General features: G+C 44.9%; 1 protein-coding gene across 1 annotated transcript in view; it reads left to right on the forward strand.

The window, feature by feature from the left end:
• The window catches only part of LOC311111150 (synaptotagmin-7-like), a gene marked incomplete at both ends in the record, with an annotated part of 166,828 nt that extends 152,525 nt beyond the window's left edge, over window positions 1-14,303 (forward strand). Inside the window, 6 exons of the mRNA XM_084153838.1 lie at window positions 9,962-10,070; window positions 11,818-12,082; window positions 12,421-12,590; window positions 12,821-12,935; window positions 13,173-13,372; window positions 14,199-14,303. Coding sequence (XP_084009964.1) covers window positions 9,962-10,070; window positions 11,818-12,082; window positions 12,421-12,590; window positions 12,821-12,935; window positions 13,173-13,372; window positions 14,199-14,303 — 964 coding nt within the window. The remainder of the gene's footprint in view (window positions 1-9,961; window positions 10,071-11,817; window positions 12,083-12,420; window positions 12,591-12,820; window positions 12,936-13,172; window positions 13,373-14,198) is intronic.
• Window positions 14,304-19,195: the final 4,892 nt, after the last annotated feature.

The following is a 19,195-nucleotide window of genomic DNA, read 5'->3' on the forward strand; positions in this document are numbered from 1 at the left end:
AAATTCACCTTAATAAATATCTAAGTGAGATATGAGGAGGAAATTACATCACTTTACCACCTCTTTACTTTATTATGTGTTTGTGCAATAAGAGTGAGTTTAAAGATCAGTTGAAGCATCAACCAGCATTCACAGGGGTGCCAACCAATCTGGATGACTCAGACTCAGGTTGGAGAAAAGTATTCAAAAAGCAGTTCGCTGGACAACATATAGTAGATGGCTCCATTAGTTGTATTAAGCTGGTGCGGGGGGAGGTGGCCTGCTGATTTGTCCCTGTTGGATGTTTGCGCTGAGTGGGCTGACACCAGGGCTCAGGGCTCAGGCCTCATCCATCACAGCCTGGGGACCTGTTATTGTGTTGCGCTGCTCTCCTGGTGCATTGTATGATCAGCATGCCCCATATACTGTATATTTATGGATACACGCTTCCTTCCAAGCCAGGTCCCCCTGTTGAGCCCTCATCTCTCATGTTTTCACCCCTCCACCCCCTCTCCCATCATTAGAACCCACCCCTCACTCCCACTCCACCTCACCTCCATCTCCTCCCTCCATCATGCTGCCCTCTACAACACCAGCCCCGCCTCCTCTCATCAATTCATCTCTCATTCTTTCTCACTGTCTCTCTCTGCCTCTCATGCAGTCTCCATTTATCTAATTGATTTATTAACCCTTTACTTACCTCCCCTCCCTTTGTCAGCCCTTTCTTTCCCTCCCTCCCTCTAAGTCTCTATCTCTTTATTCATCTAATCGTGCTTCCCCTGGGGGTGTTGACTGGCGCTCTGATGGGATGATGTCAGAGCTCCGGTCCTCTGTCAGGGTGGATGACTGTCTGCCCAGGCAGCCTGGCTGGGTTACATCTGCATCACTGCTGAATATCACAACAGGAGAATGAGATTCCCCCCGTGGGCAGCGCACACGCACGCACACACACACACACACACACACACACACACACACACACACACACACACACACACACACTCTCACACTCTCACACACACTCTCACACACAGATATGGAGATGGAGAAAAAGGAGTAGGGACACATACACACAGGAAAAGAGACACTCAAGAGATTCATGTACACTGTATGTAATCAAAATGCAAAACGTGGCTTGGGCTCAGCCTGTTTGGGGACCTGTATTTGATACTTAAGCAAGTCAATTGTTTTTGCAGTGAAGCACCACTGTTTCTCTCCAATAATACTATGAAGATGCTCATATTATTCATATCTCATGGAGGCTTGCCTGCTATGAATGATATTATCGAGAGAACACAGAAAGATTTTCTGCTCTACCAAACTCAACATCTCCACCTCCATATAACCCCATTAACTCTATCTAACTCCATCTAACTCCATTAACTCTATCTAACTCCATTAACTCTATCTAACTCCATTAACTCTATCTAACTCCATCTAACTTCATTAACTCTATCTAACTCCATTAACTCTATCTAACTCCATTAACTCTATCTAACTCCATCTAACTCCATTAACTCTATCTAACTCCATCTAACTTCATTAACTCTATCTAACTCCATTAACTCTATCTAACTCCATTAACTCTATCTAACTCCATCTAACTTCATTAACTCTATCTAACTCCATTAACTCTATCTAACTCCATTAACTCTATCTAACTCCATCTAACTCCATTAACTCTATCTAACTCCATCTAACTTCATTAACTCTATCTAACTCCATTAACTCTATCTAACTTCATTAACTCTATCTAACTCCATCTAAATCCATTAACTCTATCTAAATCCATTAACTCTATCTAACTCCGTCTAACTCCATTAACTCTATCTAAATCCATTAACTCTATCTAACTCCATTGCATTAAAGTAGAGAACACAATGAATTATTTAACATCGGAAAATGTCAGTTTTTCACATACAGTTGAAGTCGGAAGTTTACATACACCTTAGCCAAATACATTTAAACTCAGTTTTTCACAATTCCTGACATTTAATCCTAGTAAGAATTCCCTGTCTTAGGTCAGTTAGGATCACCACTATTTTAAGAATGTGAAATGTCAGAATAATAGTAGAGAGAATTATTTCTTTCAGGTTTTATTTCTTTCATCACATTCCCAGTGGGTCAGAAGTTTACATACCCTCAATTAGTATTTGGTAGCATTGCCTTTAAATTGTTTAATTTGGGTCAATTCCACAAGCTTCCCACAATAAGTTGGGTGAATTTTGGCCCATTCCTCCTGACAGAGCTGGTGTAACTGAGTCAGATTTGTAGGCCTCCTTGCTCGCACACACTTTTTCAGTTCTGCCCACAAATGTTCTATAGGATTGAGGTCAGGGCTTTGTGATGGCCACTCCAATACCTTGACTTTGTTGTCCTTAAGCCATTTTGCCACAACTTTGGAAGTATGCTTGGGGTCATTGTCCATTTGGAAGACCCATTTGCGACCAAGCTTTAACTTCCTGACTGATGTCTTGAGATGTTGCTTCAATATATTCACATAATTTTCCTTCCTCATGATGCCATTTATTTTGTGAAGTGCACCAGACCCTCCTGCAGCCAAGCACCCCCACAGCATGATGCTGCCACCCCCGTGCTTTACGGTTGGGATGGTGTTCTTCGGCTTGCAAGGTTTCCCCTTTTTCCTCCAAACATAACGATGGTCATTATGGCCAAACAGTTCTATTTTTGTTTAATCAGACCAGAGGACATTTCTCCAAAAAGTAAGATCTTTGTCCCCATGTGCAGTTGCAAACCGTAGTCTGGCTTTTTTATGGTGGTTTTGGAGCAGTGGCTTCTTACTTGCTGAGCGGCCTTTCAGGTAATGTCGATATAGGACTCGTTTTACTGTGGATATAGATACTTTTGTACCTGTTTCCTCAAGCATCTTCACAGGGTCCTTTGCTGTTGTTCTGGGATTGATTTGCACTTTTCGCACCAAAGTACGTTAATCTCTAGTAGACAGAACGCGTCTCCTTCCTGAGCGGTATGACGGCTGCGTGGTCCCATGTTGTTTATACTTGCGTACTATTGTTTGTACAGATGAACGTGGTACCTTCAGGCGTTTTGAAATTGCTCCGAAGGATGAACCAGACTTGTGGAGGTCTACAATTTCTTTCCTGAGGTCTTGGCTGATTTCTTTTGATTTTCCCATGATGTCAAGCAAAGAGGCACTGGGTTTGAAGGTAGGCCTTGAAATACATCCACAGGTACACCTCCAATTGACTCAAATGATGTCAATTAGCCTATCAGAAGCTTCTAAAGCTAAGACATCAATTTGTGGAATTTTCCAAGCTGTTTAAAGGCACAGTCAACTTAGTGTATGTAAACTTCTGACCCACTGGAATTGTGATACAGTGAATTATAAGTGAAATAATCTGTCTGTAAACAATTGTTGGAAAAATTACTTGTGTCATGCACAAAGTAGATGTCATAACCGACTTGCCAAAACTATAGTTTGTTAACAAGAAATTTGTGGTGTGGTTGAAAAATGAGTTTTAATGACTCCAACCTAAGTGTATGTAAACTTCCGACTTCAACTGTATGTGGCTACGCAGTTATTTGTTTATAACTTCCATGTAACTTCCATATAATGGAAGATTTTTTTTTCAATGTTAGAGATGAGGGACACTTCATCATTTCCATTTCGTATTTAATCTACCTTTGTTAAATTACTGTATCTTTCCCCACTACACTCTCCTTCCATCCGGTTGATTACACTTCAAGAAGTCTCAGGGCATCCTTTGTTAGTATTGCTGCCCCTTTCAGAAAATCAGGAAGCGTCTAAAGGCATATATCTAGTAGATGACATAACATTGTATGCTCCCCTGCATCACAATATACAGAGATATGCACATTTGAATATCTTTGTTTCACAGTATGTCATCAGGTCCAGGTTCTCTTTCTCACCTTTAGAAGAGAGTTAACACTACTATGCTTTTCTTGTTTGTGGGGCAGGGAATTACGGCACCAAAGTCAACATTGTAGAAAAAATATGAATAACTCCAACATACACGAATTTACCTCTGCATATTTATTGTCAACATTTCGGTACACAACCTTTTTCAAGACCTTGAAATATGTTGGAAAAGGTTGTACACCGAAACGTTGACAGTAAATATGCAGGAGTTATTTTAGTATTTTCTCTACGTCTCTTTCTCAGCTTGTCATGGTGTCCCTGAGCAAGTGAGAAAAAGTCCCCTCTCTCGCTCCTGGGACGGGACCTGCTGCTGGGTCTAATGAATGGGAGGATAGGTTAGGCTCTCTGACCTGGGGTTAAGGTCAGGGTCAGGGTCAAGGGTCAGGGTTCAGGTGTCAGGATCTGGCTATGGATTACAGCATCAATCCTCAGGGGATGTATTTCATCTAAAGTAGTGAGTGTGTGTTTGTGTTTCGGTATTAGTCATATTATGTCATGTGTGTGACAGTGCATATCATTTGTCATTGCTGTATTAAGACCAGACTAAAATTCGGAATAGTAATACCAAAATGTATAGCATCTCTTAGGGGAGAGTCATTGTTCTATAACAGTCTGAGGTGTTGCGAGGGGATTGGGCAGAGGAGTTAGTCCAGGAGAAGGTTAATGTTCTGTCAGAGCCTGTTGTGTGAGGGCAGGGTACAGCTGGGGATGATTCTACAGTTTTCCTATAGACTTTTACAGTGAATCAGCTGTTTGCACCATGGCATCTTCACCTCCCTAGGGGCACAGCGGTATTTGGTTATGGAGAGAGGATGAGTAGGCATGACTGAGGTCAAAGTGCCTGATGACAGAGGTTAAAAGATCACCCCCTGATGTTTTGCCAATGTGGCCTACTGTCCCTGTCCCTGCTCCACAGGAGGTTCAGATTGCCTTGGATTCTATTACTTCCTTATGGGAGGTTATGGTTACTCGGCCGTACCCCTAGAAAATATAATCACGGTACCATACAACCGTCGGTACAGTTTGGTAACCATGGTTACTCCAACCCCTAAAGGATAAATTATATAACCATTGAATTTGAGAGGGAAAGAGAGCAATGAACTAGTCTTTACTTTACACTACCTCATATCAATGGACAAGTCATTACTGTACATTAGCTCATATTTCGCTGGCTTCCCATCAGTACTCAGAGCCCATCAGAGCCCTCCTATGATGTTTACAGCAGTCCACTACACACATAACCTTCCTCAATGTTAGCCTACTACAGTGGTGTAGTGCTGTTGTTTAGGTGTGCGAGTGAAACAATTTGTAAAAACATTATGTCATAATTTCTCAATCCAAGTTTGTACCAACAGATATAGCCTATTGAATATTAAAATGCATCTTCCAATTGCAACGTCTGCCCTATGCCCACACATATTGTCTCAAGAAAATTGTATATTTTATATGTTTATTCGTCACATGCTTTGTATACAACAGGTATAGACTAACAGTGAAATGCTTACTTACGGGCCCTACCCCAAAATGCAGAGAGAACACCAAGTTAGGCATATCTAATTTCAAAATAGGCCATCATCACTGTCAATGGTGAATGATCATTCTTCACGTTTTACTGGTCAAATGTTCAAACTGTGTCTCCATACCAATCATTTGATCTCAATCAGTTTCATGGGAATATGCATTTAGAGCTTCTTCAATTACTGTTTTGTAAGCGAATTAGAGCAGATGATTTTAACAAACTATTAGCCTTTCTTGTATTTTGTTTCAATCAAAGCATACAGTATAACCTGCCTAGTGGCGCGCGCAGTTGACTTTTGGCTGCATGAGATAATACTGTAAATGTGACTTCAGCTAACCATCCTAAAATGTCATTAGAAATGAGGAGGTGTTTTTGGTGTAACAGTAATGTTATAGGCCTACTATGCTATGATATTAGATTCAGTTATGTTATGTAAAATACAAATGAATCATTATGTGATCTTGCGGGACATTGATTCAGCTTCAATTTTCTTTCCCAGAAATATGTTTACCAGCGTTGTCTATTCTCAAATTGAAAAAAGTGAGGGAGCTCCCTCACGCTCCGGCAGCACTACACCACTGGCCTACTAGTAGGTCACACTTCAGAGCAGTGAGGGTCTGTCTGTTTATTTCAAAGGATCTTTGACCTTCAAAGTGATTACACTTGAGGGAGTGTCTGTGACCTTCACACCTAACTACACCTATCTACAGTATGGTACTAGGTTAGTATGGTACTAGGTTATTCTTTGGTTATTATTAGACTATTCTCTATTGACACTAGGGTATGATACCAGGCTGAGTGAGGTTTTAGTGTAGGGAAGTGGATCGAGGCCTGTGTGTATATGCCTGTCCGTCTGTCTGTTTGTGTGTGTCTTTGTGTCTTGTATTGGTCTTTAAGTGAATCATGGGGATGGTGTCATGGGGAGGTGGGTAGGGGAGGGTACTGGGAGCGGGCGGGCGGGCGGGGGAGGTTTCTTCTTGTGCTCTCTCCAGCCTTGCAGCAGAGTGTCCCCACCTCTTCCCTTTTCCCTTTGGTCTCAGGCTCTGGGCTCAGGTAACACTCCATAAGGATATTATCACAGGTCATGGTGAGAAGTAGAGGCCTCGCCTGCCTCCACATGCCCCTGTGTGTGTGTGTGTGTGTGTGTGTGTGTGTGTGTGTGTGTGTGTGTGTGTGTGTGTGTGTGTGTGTGTGTGTGTGTGTGTGTGTGTGTGTGTGTGTGTGTGTGTGTGTGTGTGTGTGTGTGTGTGTGTGTGTGTGTGTGTGTGTGTGTGTGTGTGTGTGTGTGTGTGTGTGTGTGTGCGCGTGTGTGCGCGTGTGTGCGCGTGTGTGTGAGTGTGTGTGTTTCCCCGGAGGCACTCACCTGCACCTGTCATATGTCCTCCAATCCCGTTGTGTCTTGCTGTTGATGTGTCTGCCTGTTTGCTGACCTCTGCGACCCCCTGCCAAGCCCCCACGCCCCACGCCTCACGCCTACCCTCCTTTCACTCCCTCCATCCCAGGTGCTTGCTGTCTCTCCAGCCGTTGTCGTGCCAACAGAGCAGCCCATATTCTTTAGCTGGTGATCTGGGATGGGAAGCAGCAGGGTTTGGTCCGGGCTCCATCAGCCACCTCTGGCAGCTGCCTGCCACTGCAAGCTGGGTGACATGACCCTCACTGTGCCCACACACAACCATGCCACATGTTAGCATCACATTAGCCCCACGTTAGCCTCATCAGTTAGCCTTAACAGTAACATATGGAAGAAGAGAGAAGATGACCTTACCTAACTCTATCTAGTTAGAGTGCTATGTATGGAGTCCCTCCTGTTAGCCTATTTGTAGTCATTTGTTTTGATGGTAGGAAGTTGATTGAATCAGACTGAGACAGTCATTCCCTGTGGGTGGGACACGGCTCTCTAGACATCGACAGCAGGCTTTGGGTTATATCCAACCTTTAATGAATCAGCATACAGGGAGATCATAGACACTAAGGAAGGAAAGAGAAATGGAAAAGATAGATTAGGACTGAGGGCGTAAAGAGGAAGGACAGCAGGAGATGTTGGATATGAGAAAATGTACACGATTCAGTAAAGATAAGATAAAAGGAAGATGACGCAAGGTGTATCAGTTGTTGAGATGTTTGGCACTTTGACCTCTCCCCCTTCCATCATCTTATATCTCCCCTCATTCAACCCCCTCCCCTGCAGTCTACGGTGTGAATCCTTCTGACAGCTTTCCCCTCCAATCACAGCTATGCCAATCAACAGATCCCCCCTGGAACCAGGCTCATCCATATGACCTGTTTGGCTTGCACTTACCTGTCTGTCTGTCTGCCTGTATATCTGTCTGCATTCACTGTATGTGTCTTTCTCTGTCTGATGCCCCATCCTTACTCTATACATACTCCATTATCTGCCTGTGTCCCTGTCTGTCCCTGGCTGTCTGTCTCGTTCTGTCTCTTTGTCCGTCTGATCTGGATAACTCAGTCTTATCCTCGCCAATTGGATCAACTCTGTTTTTTATTTATTCACTGATCACCTACGCCTAGGGTTCAGAGATCCATTTGTTTTCACTATAAGGCACTAAATGGATGTTAGACAAGAAGGGGAATGACTAAAGGAATGGGGGTAAGTGGTGTAGCTAGAGTTGCAAAATTCTGGTTTTCCAGAAATCCCAGTTGGAGGATACTAGAATTCCTGCTTATTCCCTTCTGATTACTGGAATCTTCCAACCGGGATTTCTAGAAAACCTGGGAATTATGGAAAAGATACCAGAATTTTGCAACTCTAGCTACACCACTTACCCCCATTCCTTTAGTCATTCCCCTTCTTGTCTAACATCCATGTAGTGCCTTATAGTGAAAACAAATGGATCTCTGGACAGACAGATATGATATGGCACGTAGTCCTCCCTAGATTGCAGCATGCGTTTCTCAGAGTCTATGGGCCTTACATCTCAGAATCTGGCCTGCAGGCAGCAAAAACTAGCTGAGAGATTGTTTTGTATGTGCATGCCATTGCTTGCGCTGTGCTAAACTGGAGTATAATGGCACAGTGAAACTCTGCATGCCTCTGTTGTACTGTATATAAGTGAAATCCCACCAGCCAGCCAGTGTTTATGGAAGGACACAGCGCACTAGATTTACAGTCTCTCTCTTGTGTTAGGCAGACCAACCACAGATACAGGATTTGCATTTGTGGACTGACCCTTCACACAGAGCGAGCCCGACCAGACAGAGATATGTCTGCGGTCCTACCACAGTGACTGACCCCTCAAACGACCAGGGACAAAGACATCTGTAGCCTCAACCACAGACTTACTGATACCTCAGGAACCACAGTTACCATCCTCCCTCCTCCTTGATAACCCATATGGCTAACCAGCCCACATACATCCTCTAACAGCCCTCTGGAAAGGGATTAACCTCACTCAGCCAAGCGATTAGTTCCTTGTATCTATTTGGCGGTTAACATGTTGTGTGTGTGTTATGTTTTCACCCTCCCACATCACATCTTATCCCTCCTTTTCTCTTTTCTCTCGCTCGCCTACTTCTTTCTCCTCTCAGCCTTTCTGATGTACTGCCTCCAGCCATCTCCCTTCCTCTCTGACTCCTCCTCTGATTTTGCATGCCCATGTCGTGTCTGTTTCTCGTCTTTATTCTTTAGTCCTTATTGTGCTCTTTTACTAAAACAAAGTCTTTCTTTTTTTGTTTCCAGGCTTTTTATGCTCTCCTATCTCCTCTATTTCTCTTCCAGCTTCGACTGAACTAGGCTGTGGTGTCTGTCTCTGTCTCACGTTCATTTGAGTCAGTAACCTCACTTTGTTCATTCTGTTAATCCTCCTGGTCTTAACAAAGACAAATCCCCCCTTTTCACTCTTTCTCACCCTCTGCTGAGATAAATCTTCAAATCTACTTCTTCTGCACTCATCTTTCCCACAGCACCCATTCCTAATCTCACTTCCTCTACCGCCATTTCTACAGTGCACCTGCACTCTATTTTTCCTCTCTCTCTTCCTCTTGTCATTTTCCAGTGCCTAATCTGTAATTAGTGTTGTCTGTCTATGTGTCTTGACTTGTGTCACCTGCTATAGCTCAGCATGTCTTCTGCTCACCAGACTGTTACAACATATTGGCTGGGAGCACTTTGTTTCCAACACCCAGTCCTCCCCCACCCTGTCTTTTCTCTTTTAGTCTTTTGTTCATTAATTGTGTCGATTTTTGTGGCTGTTTCGCAACTATCACACTGTTACATGCTTGTAATGACTAAGGTTTGGAACTAAGTGTGCATGTATGCGTGTGAAGGTGTGTGTGTGTGTGTGTGTGTGTGAGTGTAAGTCACTAACATTCCGTGTTACTCCCAAGTCTGGGGACATTATCAGTCACGTTCAGATCTGACACAAGACCTTGCAGCCTCACCTGTGGTGGGAAGCCATTTGATGCGCTGCAGGTTGCAGCACAGACCTGAGGCTGGCTCTTTGTCTTCAGAAGCAGGATTCTCCTAGTGCTCCGTTGGCCTCTCTCCCAGTCTTTGTCCTGACTGTGTCTCTGTCCCTCCCCTCCAGCAGGAGCCTGGGTAAGCCTGGGAGCCAGACCCCAGATGAGGCAGGCCGCCTCGGGAACCCCTCCGTCACAGACCTGGCCAACTCTGTCACCACCAGCGACATTCACATGGTAAGAAAACCTGCTCCCTCCCTCCCTGTCTGTGTTAATGATTGTTCATCTGTACTCCTCTCTGCATGTCTATGGGTTTACCCACCGCCACCCACTTGTAGCAGAATTTAGATTTGCAAGATGTCTTAAATGACAAACATGCTAATTATGTGACATTTCCCAACCCAGCTTGGCTATCACAAAGGAGAAACTCAATAGAATATGCGTTATTCAGCAAAAGCTGGTAATTACGCTGAGAACCCAGTGCTGTGAGTGGTGGGTGGACAGGGCGGGGGTGGGGGATGGGCCCTGTGTTATTATGTGGGATGCATGTCTGCGTTATGGAGGTCCCAGTGATGCTTAATGATGATACTTTCACTTTGAGTGGGAGCCAACAGGGCTTGTCTGTGGGATCAGACCCGCAGTTCTCCACAGTCTCTTTCCATCTCTGGTCTCTCACTATGTGGGTCGAAGTCTTTTACTAGGCCTAGTTAATAACTATAACTTTTTTAAATCACTGAGGCACTGTTTTATTTTTTATTTTGGGGTCATTGTGATACTACCTATGCAGGAGTTTAGGAGGTTTGTCTGCGTTTACAAAAGTGAGTGTGTTTGCATAATCCCGGTACCCAGAATCAAATCTTGCGTGCGCTGGCCAGCTACGCCAGTCTGTCACAAGAGATTGGTGTTTGTGCATATTATGTTAATAATATGTTTATTTTAGTGTTCTGACACTCACATGGTCTGGGGGTGGAGAGATGTGTATAGTGTAGGTGGGCTCAGAATGTGGCTGTATTTTGTGTAGGTGGAGGTTCTGTATTTATGTGGGTTATGTGGGTTTCAGGCGAAGAGATTGGGCAACAAGTACGTGAGAATAAAAAAGAACGAAAAATAGATTGACCCTGAAACATTTTGACAACTGTAGGTGGGACAGATTTCAGGAGAGAGCTGTCTCAAAAATGGTGTGTGCGTGCATGCGTGCATGTGTGTATGTCTGTGTGCGCATGTGTGTGTTTATGAAAGACAGACAGACATCAGACACCAAGAGAGTGAAGGAGGAGAGGTGATCAGATTTAGAACGGAGAGGCATAGCGACAGCGAGATGTGTGGGAAAGAATACAGAATGTGAGATTAAATTCCAGGAACTGCACCTTGGGCCAAGCCTCTGGTCCCTCTCTATCAGATAGCAGCCTTTTAACTGGATTTCCTTCCCTCCCTCGGGGCCCAGCTCCAGTTAGGCAGGGGGTCTCTCTACTCACAGAATATCTCCTGCCTCTCATCTCCAGATATGCCTTCTCCTCCATCGCTCCCTCCCTTATCGCTTAGTAAAGCCCAGACATATGACATAACATTATCTGAACATTAGGCTAGCATGATGGCGGCATTGCACGTGAGTTCAAGTGCAGTTTGACTGCCCCCTTGTGGATGAGGAACAAAGCTCCTTGTTCACCTTGGGTGTCCATGTCCCTGAGCGTGTTTCATCTGTGTGTTCCATGCTGGGAAAGGGTGGGGGTAGTGGGATGAGGGTTGTTGAGTGTACATAGGGAGAATCTCAATTGCATACTCCTCGTGTCCTCTCTCCTTTCTCCTCGCCTCCTTCTCAAAACCCATTGGATGAGAGTGCCAGAGGTCCCTCCCCTCTGACCTTCTCCTCCAATGCGTTTTGAGAAGGAGTCGAGGAGAGAGGACGCGAGGAGTATGCAATTGCGACTCTACCATCGTATTTGCTGGATAAATATTAGAGTTCTCTGCTGCTGTTCTCTCCCAGCTCTCTCCAGGCTCAGAAGAGGACACAGAAGGGCCTGTGGTTGAGAAGTTGGGCCGGATCCAGTTCAGTGTGGGCTACAGCTTTCAAGACTCCACCCTGACCGTCAAGATCCTCACGGGCCAGGAGCTTCCCGCCAAGGACTTCTCTGGCACCTCAGACCCCTTCGTCAAACTCTATCTGCTGCCTGACAAGAAGCACAAGCTGGAAACCAAGGTCAAGAGGAAGAACCTCAACCCTCGCTGGAACGAGACCTTCCTGTTTGAAGGTCAGACTGTGAAATCACCCTGCACACAGAGGATGCGTACCTAATGGCGCCCAATTCCATATATAGTGCACTACTTTTGTCCACAGCCCTATGGGCCCTGGTCAAAAGTAGTGCACTACATAGGGAATAGGATGCCATTTGGGATACAGATACTCTAGCTACAGTACAACTAATGCACATTATAAAAAAACACGCATCTGGTCTTAGAACAATACACATAACTAGACTTATGGCTATTGGTTATCCTGTATAAAGTCTTAAAGAGTACTCCCTAAACCTCTGTCCAACACATATTAGGCTCTTATCTGTCTGTGTGTGTATCTGTCTGTTCCTCCCAGGGTTCCCCTATGAGAAGGTTATCCAGAGGACCCTCTATATGCAGGTGCTGGATTACGATCGCTTCAGCAGGAACGACCCCATCGGGGAGGTGTCCATCCCCCTTAACAAGGTGGACCTGGGCAACCAGCAGACCTACTGGAAGGAGCTGAAGCCCTGCAGCGACGGCAGCGTGAGTAGAGTACACACACAGACAAGGACAGTCACAGAGGGACAGCGGAGGAGGGGAGATGAGAGGGGAGGGGAGGAGAGAGGGAACAAGGAGAAGGAGGGATGACAGGGAGAGAGAAGGGGAGAGAGGAGGGGAGGAGAGCGCGAACAGGGGAGGGGATAGAGGAGATGGAGGGAGAGAGGGTTGGTGAGTGGTTATGTCATAATGGCTGATGTCATTGTGTTTCTCAGGGGAGTCGAGGAGACCTGCTGGTGTCACTGTGCTACAACCCCCAAGCCAACACCATCACTGTGACAATCATCAAAGCCCGCAACCTCAAAGCCATGGACATCGGAGGCACCTCCGGTACAGGACATACAGTACTCTGTCATCACCTGTTTCCTGTGCTACAGCCTGTTGTCTACCTTAACATGTGTCAATGTGGTTTCAGTATCTCTCTATCCATACAGCGTCCCAAATGACAGCCTATGCTCTAGATAGTGCACTACTTTTTATGGGCCCTGGTCAAAATAAGTGCACTATATAGGGATTAGGGTTCCATTTGGAATGCAGGCTGTGTTTAAGTGAAGTCTCCCACATCAGATCCCTATGTGAAGCTGTGGCTGATGCACAAGGACAAGCGTGTGGAGAAGAAGAAGACGGTGACAATGAAGCGATGTCTGAACCCCGTGTTCAACGAGTCCTTCCCCTTCGACGTCCCTGCCCACGTGCTCCGAGAGACCACCATCATCATCACCGTCATGGACAAGGACAAGCTCAGTCGCAACGATGTCATCGGCAAGGTACCGCCCCCTCGTAATGCCCAGACCACCACCCACATACATCACCAGTCCACACTGACCCCTGCTGGCACATACTGAGACACACACACATGCACACGCACACACAATACACCCTGCTCTTACACACACTAACACAAAGACACATTAACAGTCACTGTCTCAAGATTGCTCTTACATACTGACACAGTGAGATTGATATCCATTGATTCTGTGGCTTGTTTGTGGCACACAGAGGCACTATCCCATTGATTTTCTGACACACTGAAACCCTGATACAGGCTTCCTTACTATGGATCCAGTGTCTGATAGTGACCCCTAAGTAATCCAAACACGCCTCATCACCGGCTCTGGCCCTTTCACCCACAGTCTAATCACCATCAGTACAACACAGCTGTGGCTTGCTTGGGAGCCTCCATCTCTCTATCTTAACATAAATCTAGTTCTCAAACAAATATTTTCCCCTGGTTCCCCTGCTCTGAAAAGTGCTGCGAGTAAAACAGCTGTTTCATCCTAATGACTCTCCTCAGCTCCCGATATGAGTTAAATTCAGATTAGGGTGATTGGCAAGCTTTATGGTGACAGCAGGGACACTCCAGACTGTAGAGAGTTTAGTTTACCTCTCGCTGTTTTGCCATGTTTGAGTATGAGTAATATTGATCTCTGTGACATCAGATATCCTGCTTACATCATCCATCTCACCCCCCTCGCTCTCTTTCACTCCATCTCTCTCTCCCCCTGCCCTCCTCCCCTCTCCCCTTCTCTGTCTCTCTCTTTCTTCCCACCCCCTCTCTTTTCCTCTCTCTCTCTCTCTCTCTCTCTCTCTCAGATCTATCTCTCGTGGAAGAGTGGTCCGGCGGAGGTGAAGCACTGGAAGGACATGATGGGTAAACCTCGTAATGCCGTGCAGCAGTGGCATGCCCTCAAGGCCTGATACTGTAGGTCCAGCGACATCCACCCAGACCATCCCACCCAGCCCCCTGCCCTCCCACCCTATCGTTATGCAGAAGGCTGACTCGCTGCGGAACATGGGTACAAATAGCCACCCTCTCCTCCTACCTGTCCTCTCTCAGATCCCTAATGAACTTCACCTTCCTCTACTCTCCTCTGTTAAGCCGGGTCCTTTCTGAGTCTTGTTTCTTTTACCTTCCTCTTAACCGTTGTTTTTTCTCCTTTGTCCTTTCACCTTTACCCTGTTTGACTCTGGAGCAGTACACTCTGCCTCAGCCACCAACAAAAACAGGGTCAAATAGACAATATAAGAATCCTGCGTAAGGAGCTGGTGAAGAGCCTGTCTCCCAGGAAACATTGTATCTGTGACTGTGTGAAAGACTGACTGGCAAGCCACTGACCTGGCCCAGGAATCCAGTTCCACCATTCATCCTGTGTCTCTCCATCACTGTCCTGTGGCAGTGAGGGGAGGCGTCTTCTCTCCCTAATCACTGCTCTCTCTGTCGTCAGGAGCGACCTGATTGGCTGTTCATCTTTTTTTTTTTGCTTCCCATGTTGACCCTTTGCTCCGTTTCCTTCTGCAAACCCACAGAGAATACAACAGGAAGGATGGATAGAGAGAGAGAGAGAGAGGCAAGCCAGTGGAATAGAAGATGGACTGTCTGGATCATAATGGAATTACTCCACCCCACTCATCATCTCTCCCATCTCTTTCTCTGGCACCACTGTAGTGATTCTTCCTGACTGGACCCCCTTGTTGTCTATGCGTGCTGTGGGTGATGTGCTGTAACTCCAAATGACGTTCTAGATCGAAAAATGAGAAAATGACTGATCATTTACACTGGTCCATGGGGGAAATGTAAAAAGACATTCCTATTTTCTGGAGAGAAAAAATTAATACGGACAGAAAAAGAATAAAGTCATCAATGTTGTGTTTTTTTTTTTTTTTTTTTTAAATCCTAAAGAGACCAATCAAAATGTTCTTCCAGAGACCATAAATAGAAGCAAAAAGACAGCTATTATTCCGTGTGTGTGTGTGTGTGTGTGTGTGTGTGTGTGTGTGTGTGTGTGTGTGTGCGTGTGCGTGTGCATGTGCGTCAGCGTCAGCTAGTGTGTGAATGCGAGTGTGAGTGCGAGAGCAAGTGTGAGTGCACGTGTGAAAGTATTGGGCACTGCTATTAAATGAATAATGACAATATTACTGATAATAATGATGATAATAATCATCATCAGTATTCTACTGGATATGTTTGAAGACTTGGCGAGGTCACAGCGGATAAGCAGTGACAGAGGGAGAGGGGTACAGTCTGTAGGGTAATGCCTGCTGCCTGGTGTGGAAAGGGAAGCAGAGGAGGAACTTGACATGAACCATCTGAGCTGCTTTCTCGCAATTGCATCATCCACTGCAGATAACCATAAATAAATGCCCCTCTCCCAACCAAGTCAGTTTTGTTTCTAAAGGTGCACTAAGCCAAATGATCTTGTCCCCATCAAGGTTGTTAACATGACCTGTTTGTCCCTGTCAGTAATGTTGTGTAATTCTGCCTGTCTATTGGAACCTGTGTCTGTTACATCAGTTAGTCTGTAAGTCAGTTAGTCAACATCTTATTCATTAGTGTGCATGTTATAGTCCCCTGTAGCTCAGTTGGTAGAGCATGGCGTTTGCAACGACAGGGTTGTGGGTTCGTTTCCCACGGGGGGCCAGTATGAAAATGTATGGACTCACTAACTGTAAATCGCTCTGGATTAGAGCGTCTGCTAAATGACTCAAATGTAAATGTTATAGAACACATTGTTATAAGAATGTTAGTGGATAAATGTTTAGGGACTTAGTGGAGGGCTGTTCCATTACTGGCCAAACCCCCTCTGCTCTGTACTGCTCCTGATGTTAGGGTGTTAGTGGGTCTTCAGGACCACGGCTGTTACGGACCAAACCCCCTCTGTTCTGTCCTGCTTCAGGACCAGGCTGTTCCATTAGTGGCCGGACCCCCTCTGCTCTGTCCTGCTCCTGATGTCATCCTGGTGTGACCTCTTCCAAGCTTCAGTCTCTCTCTCATCACACAATGGTCTGAATGACAGCAACAAGAGTAATAATATCAACTAAATGTATTTTCTGTTTACATTTGACTGTTTATTTGTGTCTACTGGATGTGTGTGTGTGTGTGTGTGTGTGTGTGTTTGCAATGTGTGTATGAGTGTGTCAACATCTGACTGTTAGTTTGTGTGTTTGTATTTCCTGTGTATGTGTGTGTGTGTTAATTTTCTTAATATGGAATCTGTTTTTTTAGCTGTTTTTATTCTGTATAAAGATGTTCAGTGAATTATTTATGTTGTCGCTGATCACTAAGGAGGTAAAGATTACAGGGATGTTGGAATGTGACAAAGGGCATTTGTCTGCTTTCTATTTGTTGGGGTTTTATGGGTTGGTTGGGGAGGGGGCCGAGTCTGAGTGAAGAGAGAAGGAAAGAGGAGGGAGAGGGGAGCTCATTATATCTGACAACACCACATACAGCATATTCTATTCTAGCCCTGTTCTGTTGGGCAGAGGGACCCTTCACTCAGGCCTGTGTATATCAGGGGCCTTGTGTTCTGGTTTATCATTTAATATGTGGCTTACAGAACCACAACACACTGTCCCTCCACTCTAGGTCTGGCCCAACACACTAAGACTAAGACGGGCGAGGTCTCCAGACGTCAGTGCTGACGTACTCCAACACCCCACTGCGACACACATGCTTTTTGGCACAAGGTGCTCTTAAACAACACCCCTCCCCCTCTCCTCCATATGCTCTCGCTCCCCAAGTGTCACAGAGAAAAGGTGAGACAGACAATGATCATCACCTCATTTGCATCACTGCCATCTCTCCAGGCAGAGCAGAACATAGCAGAGCACTCATCTGCTCCTAAAATAACTGGGACCAGTCACCTCCCTGCCTCTTGCTGAGCACACAAGCAAACGATACATCATTACGTATGCAGACGCAGCATTACATTGAAAAGATCAGCCAGGTAAAATGCCATGGTACAGAAAATTAATTATTTATTTGACTTGATTTACCTGAGCTGAAAATAGGTCCAGAAGCCAGGTATGTTCCGTTTGCCTCTGAGGCATTGAGCTGAGATTCTTAGTAGAGTCCTTCCTTGGCCCTATAAAGCCCAATAACAATTCAAAACACAGATCTAAAAAAAATCTGAAAACTGATCAGTGTTCACTCAGATTGAAATCACCCTGATTAGGGCTCTCTACACAGATATTGGTGGAGATACGAGGAGGATTGGCCAAAACAGGCCAGGATTTATGTGACGCTGTATAAAGGATCAATGAAAATTGTGTATGTAAAAACTCATCAGTGTTAATTGGGAAAGTTGATATCTGTATGTCCTTGACATTCCTTTGCCCCCTCTCTCGCTCTCTTCTGTTCTTTCTTTCTGTGGGGTGCACAATCTTATATATCAACCATTTATTTTTTGAAATCTGTACAGTGTATAAATATATAAATGTGTACATAAAAAGAAGAAACTTCTAAAATTGTTTTGGTTGTTTTTCTAAAGCCGATTTACCGTGCTATTTCATAGTGGCTTGTGGCTTTCTCTCCCTGTTTGATTTCCATCAGAGGAACTTTGTAAGGTTTACAACTGTTACCGCTGGCTAGTACTAGTTGAAACAGTAATTATGTTGCAGTAAAGTCTGAACCTTGCCTCCAAATCTGGCCTTCAACTTGAACATCAAACTCAGTTCTTAGAGGAATGATATACTGTACATACACTGGTGTTCTGTCAAACCAAGCTGCCTTGATTATTTTAATTACTGTAGATGTTGTTTACTTTCATACTTTCACAGCTATGCATTGCAGAAGTTGGTAGCTAGTCTAATGAGTAGCAACATGATAGAGCTCAGTTTGGACTCAGACCAAAGTAAAGGGACCATACAGGAGTATGTTTTGACAATTTTTGACAGGCTGTAAAAGTGGTTTCTGAGTGCTGGTTTACAAACAGTTGTATTATTTGTCCTTTTCTCAAGTGTTAAAAAAACACAACATAACCCACACACATTGCTTCCCACACAGTTCATTCCTAATGCTCACACACTATAGTTACAGCCAGAACACAAGAACAGAATAGATTGTCAGTATTTTACAAATCCACTTCCTACATACATCTGCCATACTCCCTCCTTTGGGCTCCTTTTTAATACATTTTATTTTCAATAGTTAATTTCAACTATTGATTTTTGGCATGTGGTTATTTTTTAGTCAACTACAGAAACCATGTTAACTCTGAGCATTTTTTACAATTTTTTGTCATTTTAGCAGACGCTCTTATCCAGAGCGACTTACAGTTAGTGAGTGCATAAATTGTTTCATACTGGCCCCCCGTGGGAAACGAACCCACAACCCTGGCGTTGCAAGCGCCATGCTCTACCAACTGAGCTACACGGAGCATGGAAGAGAGGGCATGTGTGCATGTTCGTGTTAAGTATTCTAAACCTGTACACAACATAAGTTTTTCATGACCACATGACCTGGTAGGAAAACTGGCCCTGAAAACAGGTTATTAGTAGTAGAACAGTGAAACTACGACAGTATCTTCTCTCCGTTGTACAGCTCCCTTCCTGCAGGCTTCTCTCAAGTACAGAGAGAATGAGAAGACATGTTGAGGAGGAGGGATGTATGGGAAAAGAGAGAGAGAGAGAGAGAGAGAGAGAGAGAGAGAGAGAGAGTGAAGAAAGAGAGAGGGGTACAGTTTTAATTCCAGGGGAGCAGAGATTGGCGGTAGTGTAGAGTGGAGGATAAAGCTGAGAGCTGTCACGACACAGAGACACAGCGCTAGAAGATGACAAGACCTAGAGATGGGGAGAGTGGGCGGCCGTGGGCG

Source organism: Coregonus lavaretus, assembly GCF_964263955.1.
Source record: "Coregonus lavaretus genome assembly, chromosome: 37".
Classification (NCBI taxonomy): Eukaryota; Metazoa; Chordata; class Actinopteri; order Salmoniformes; family Salmonidae; genus Coregonus; species Coregonus lavaretus.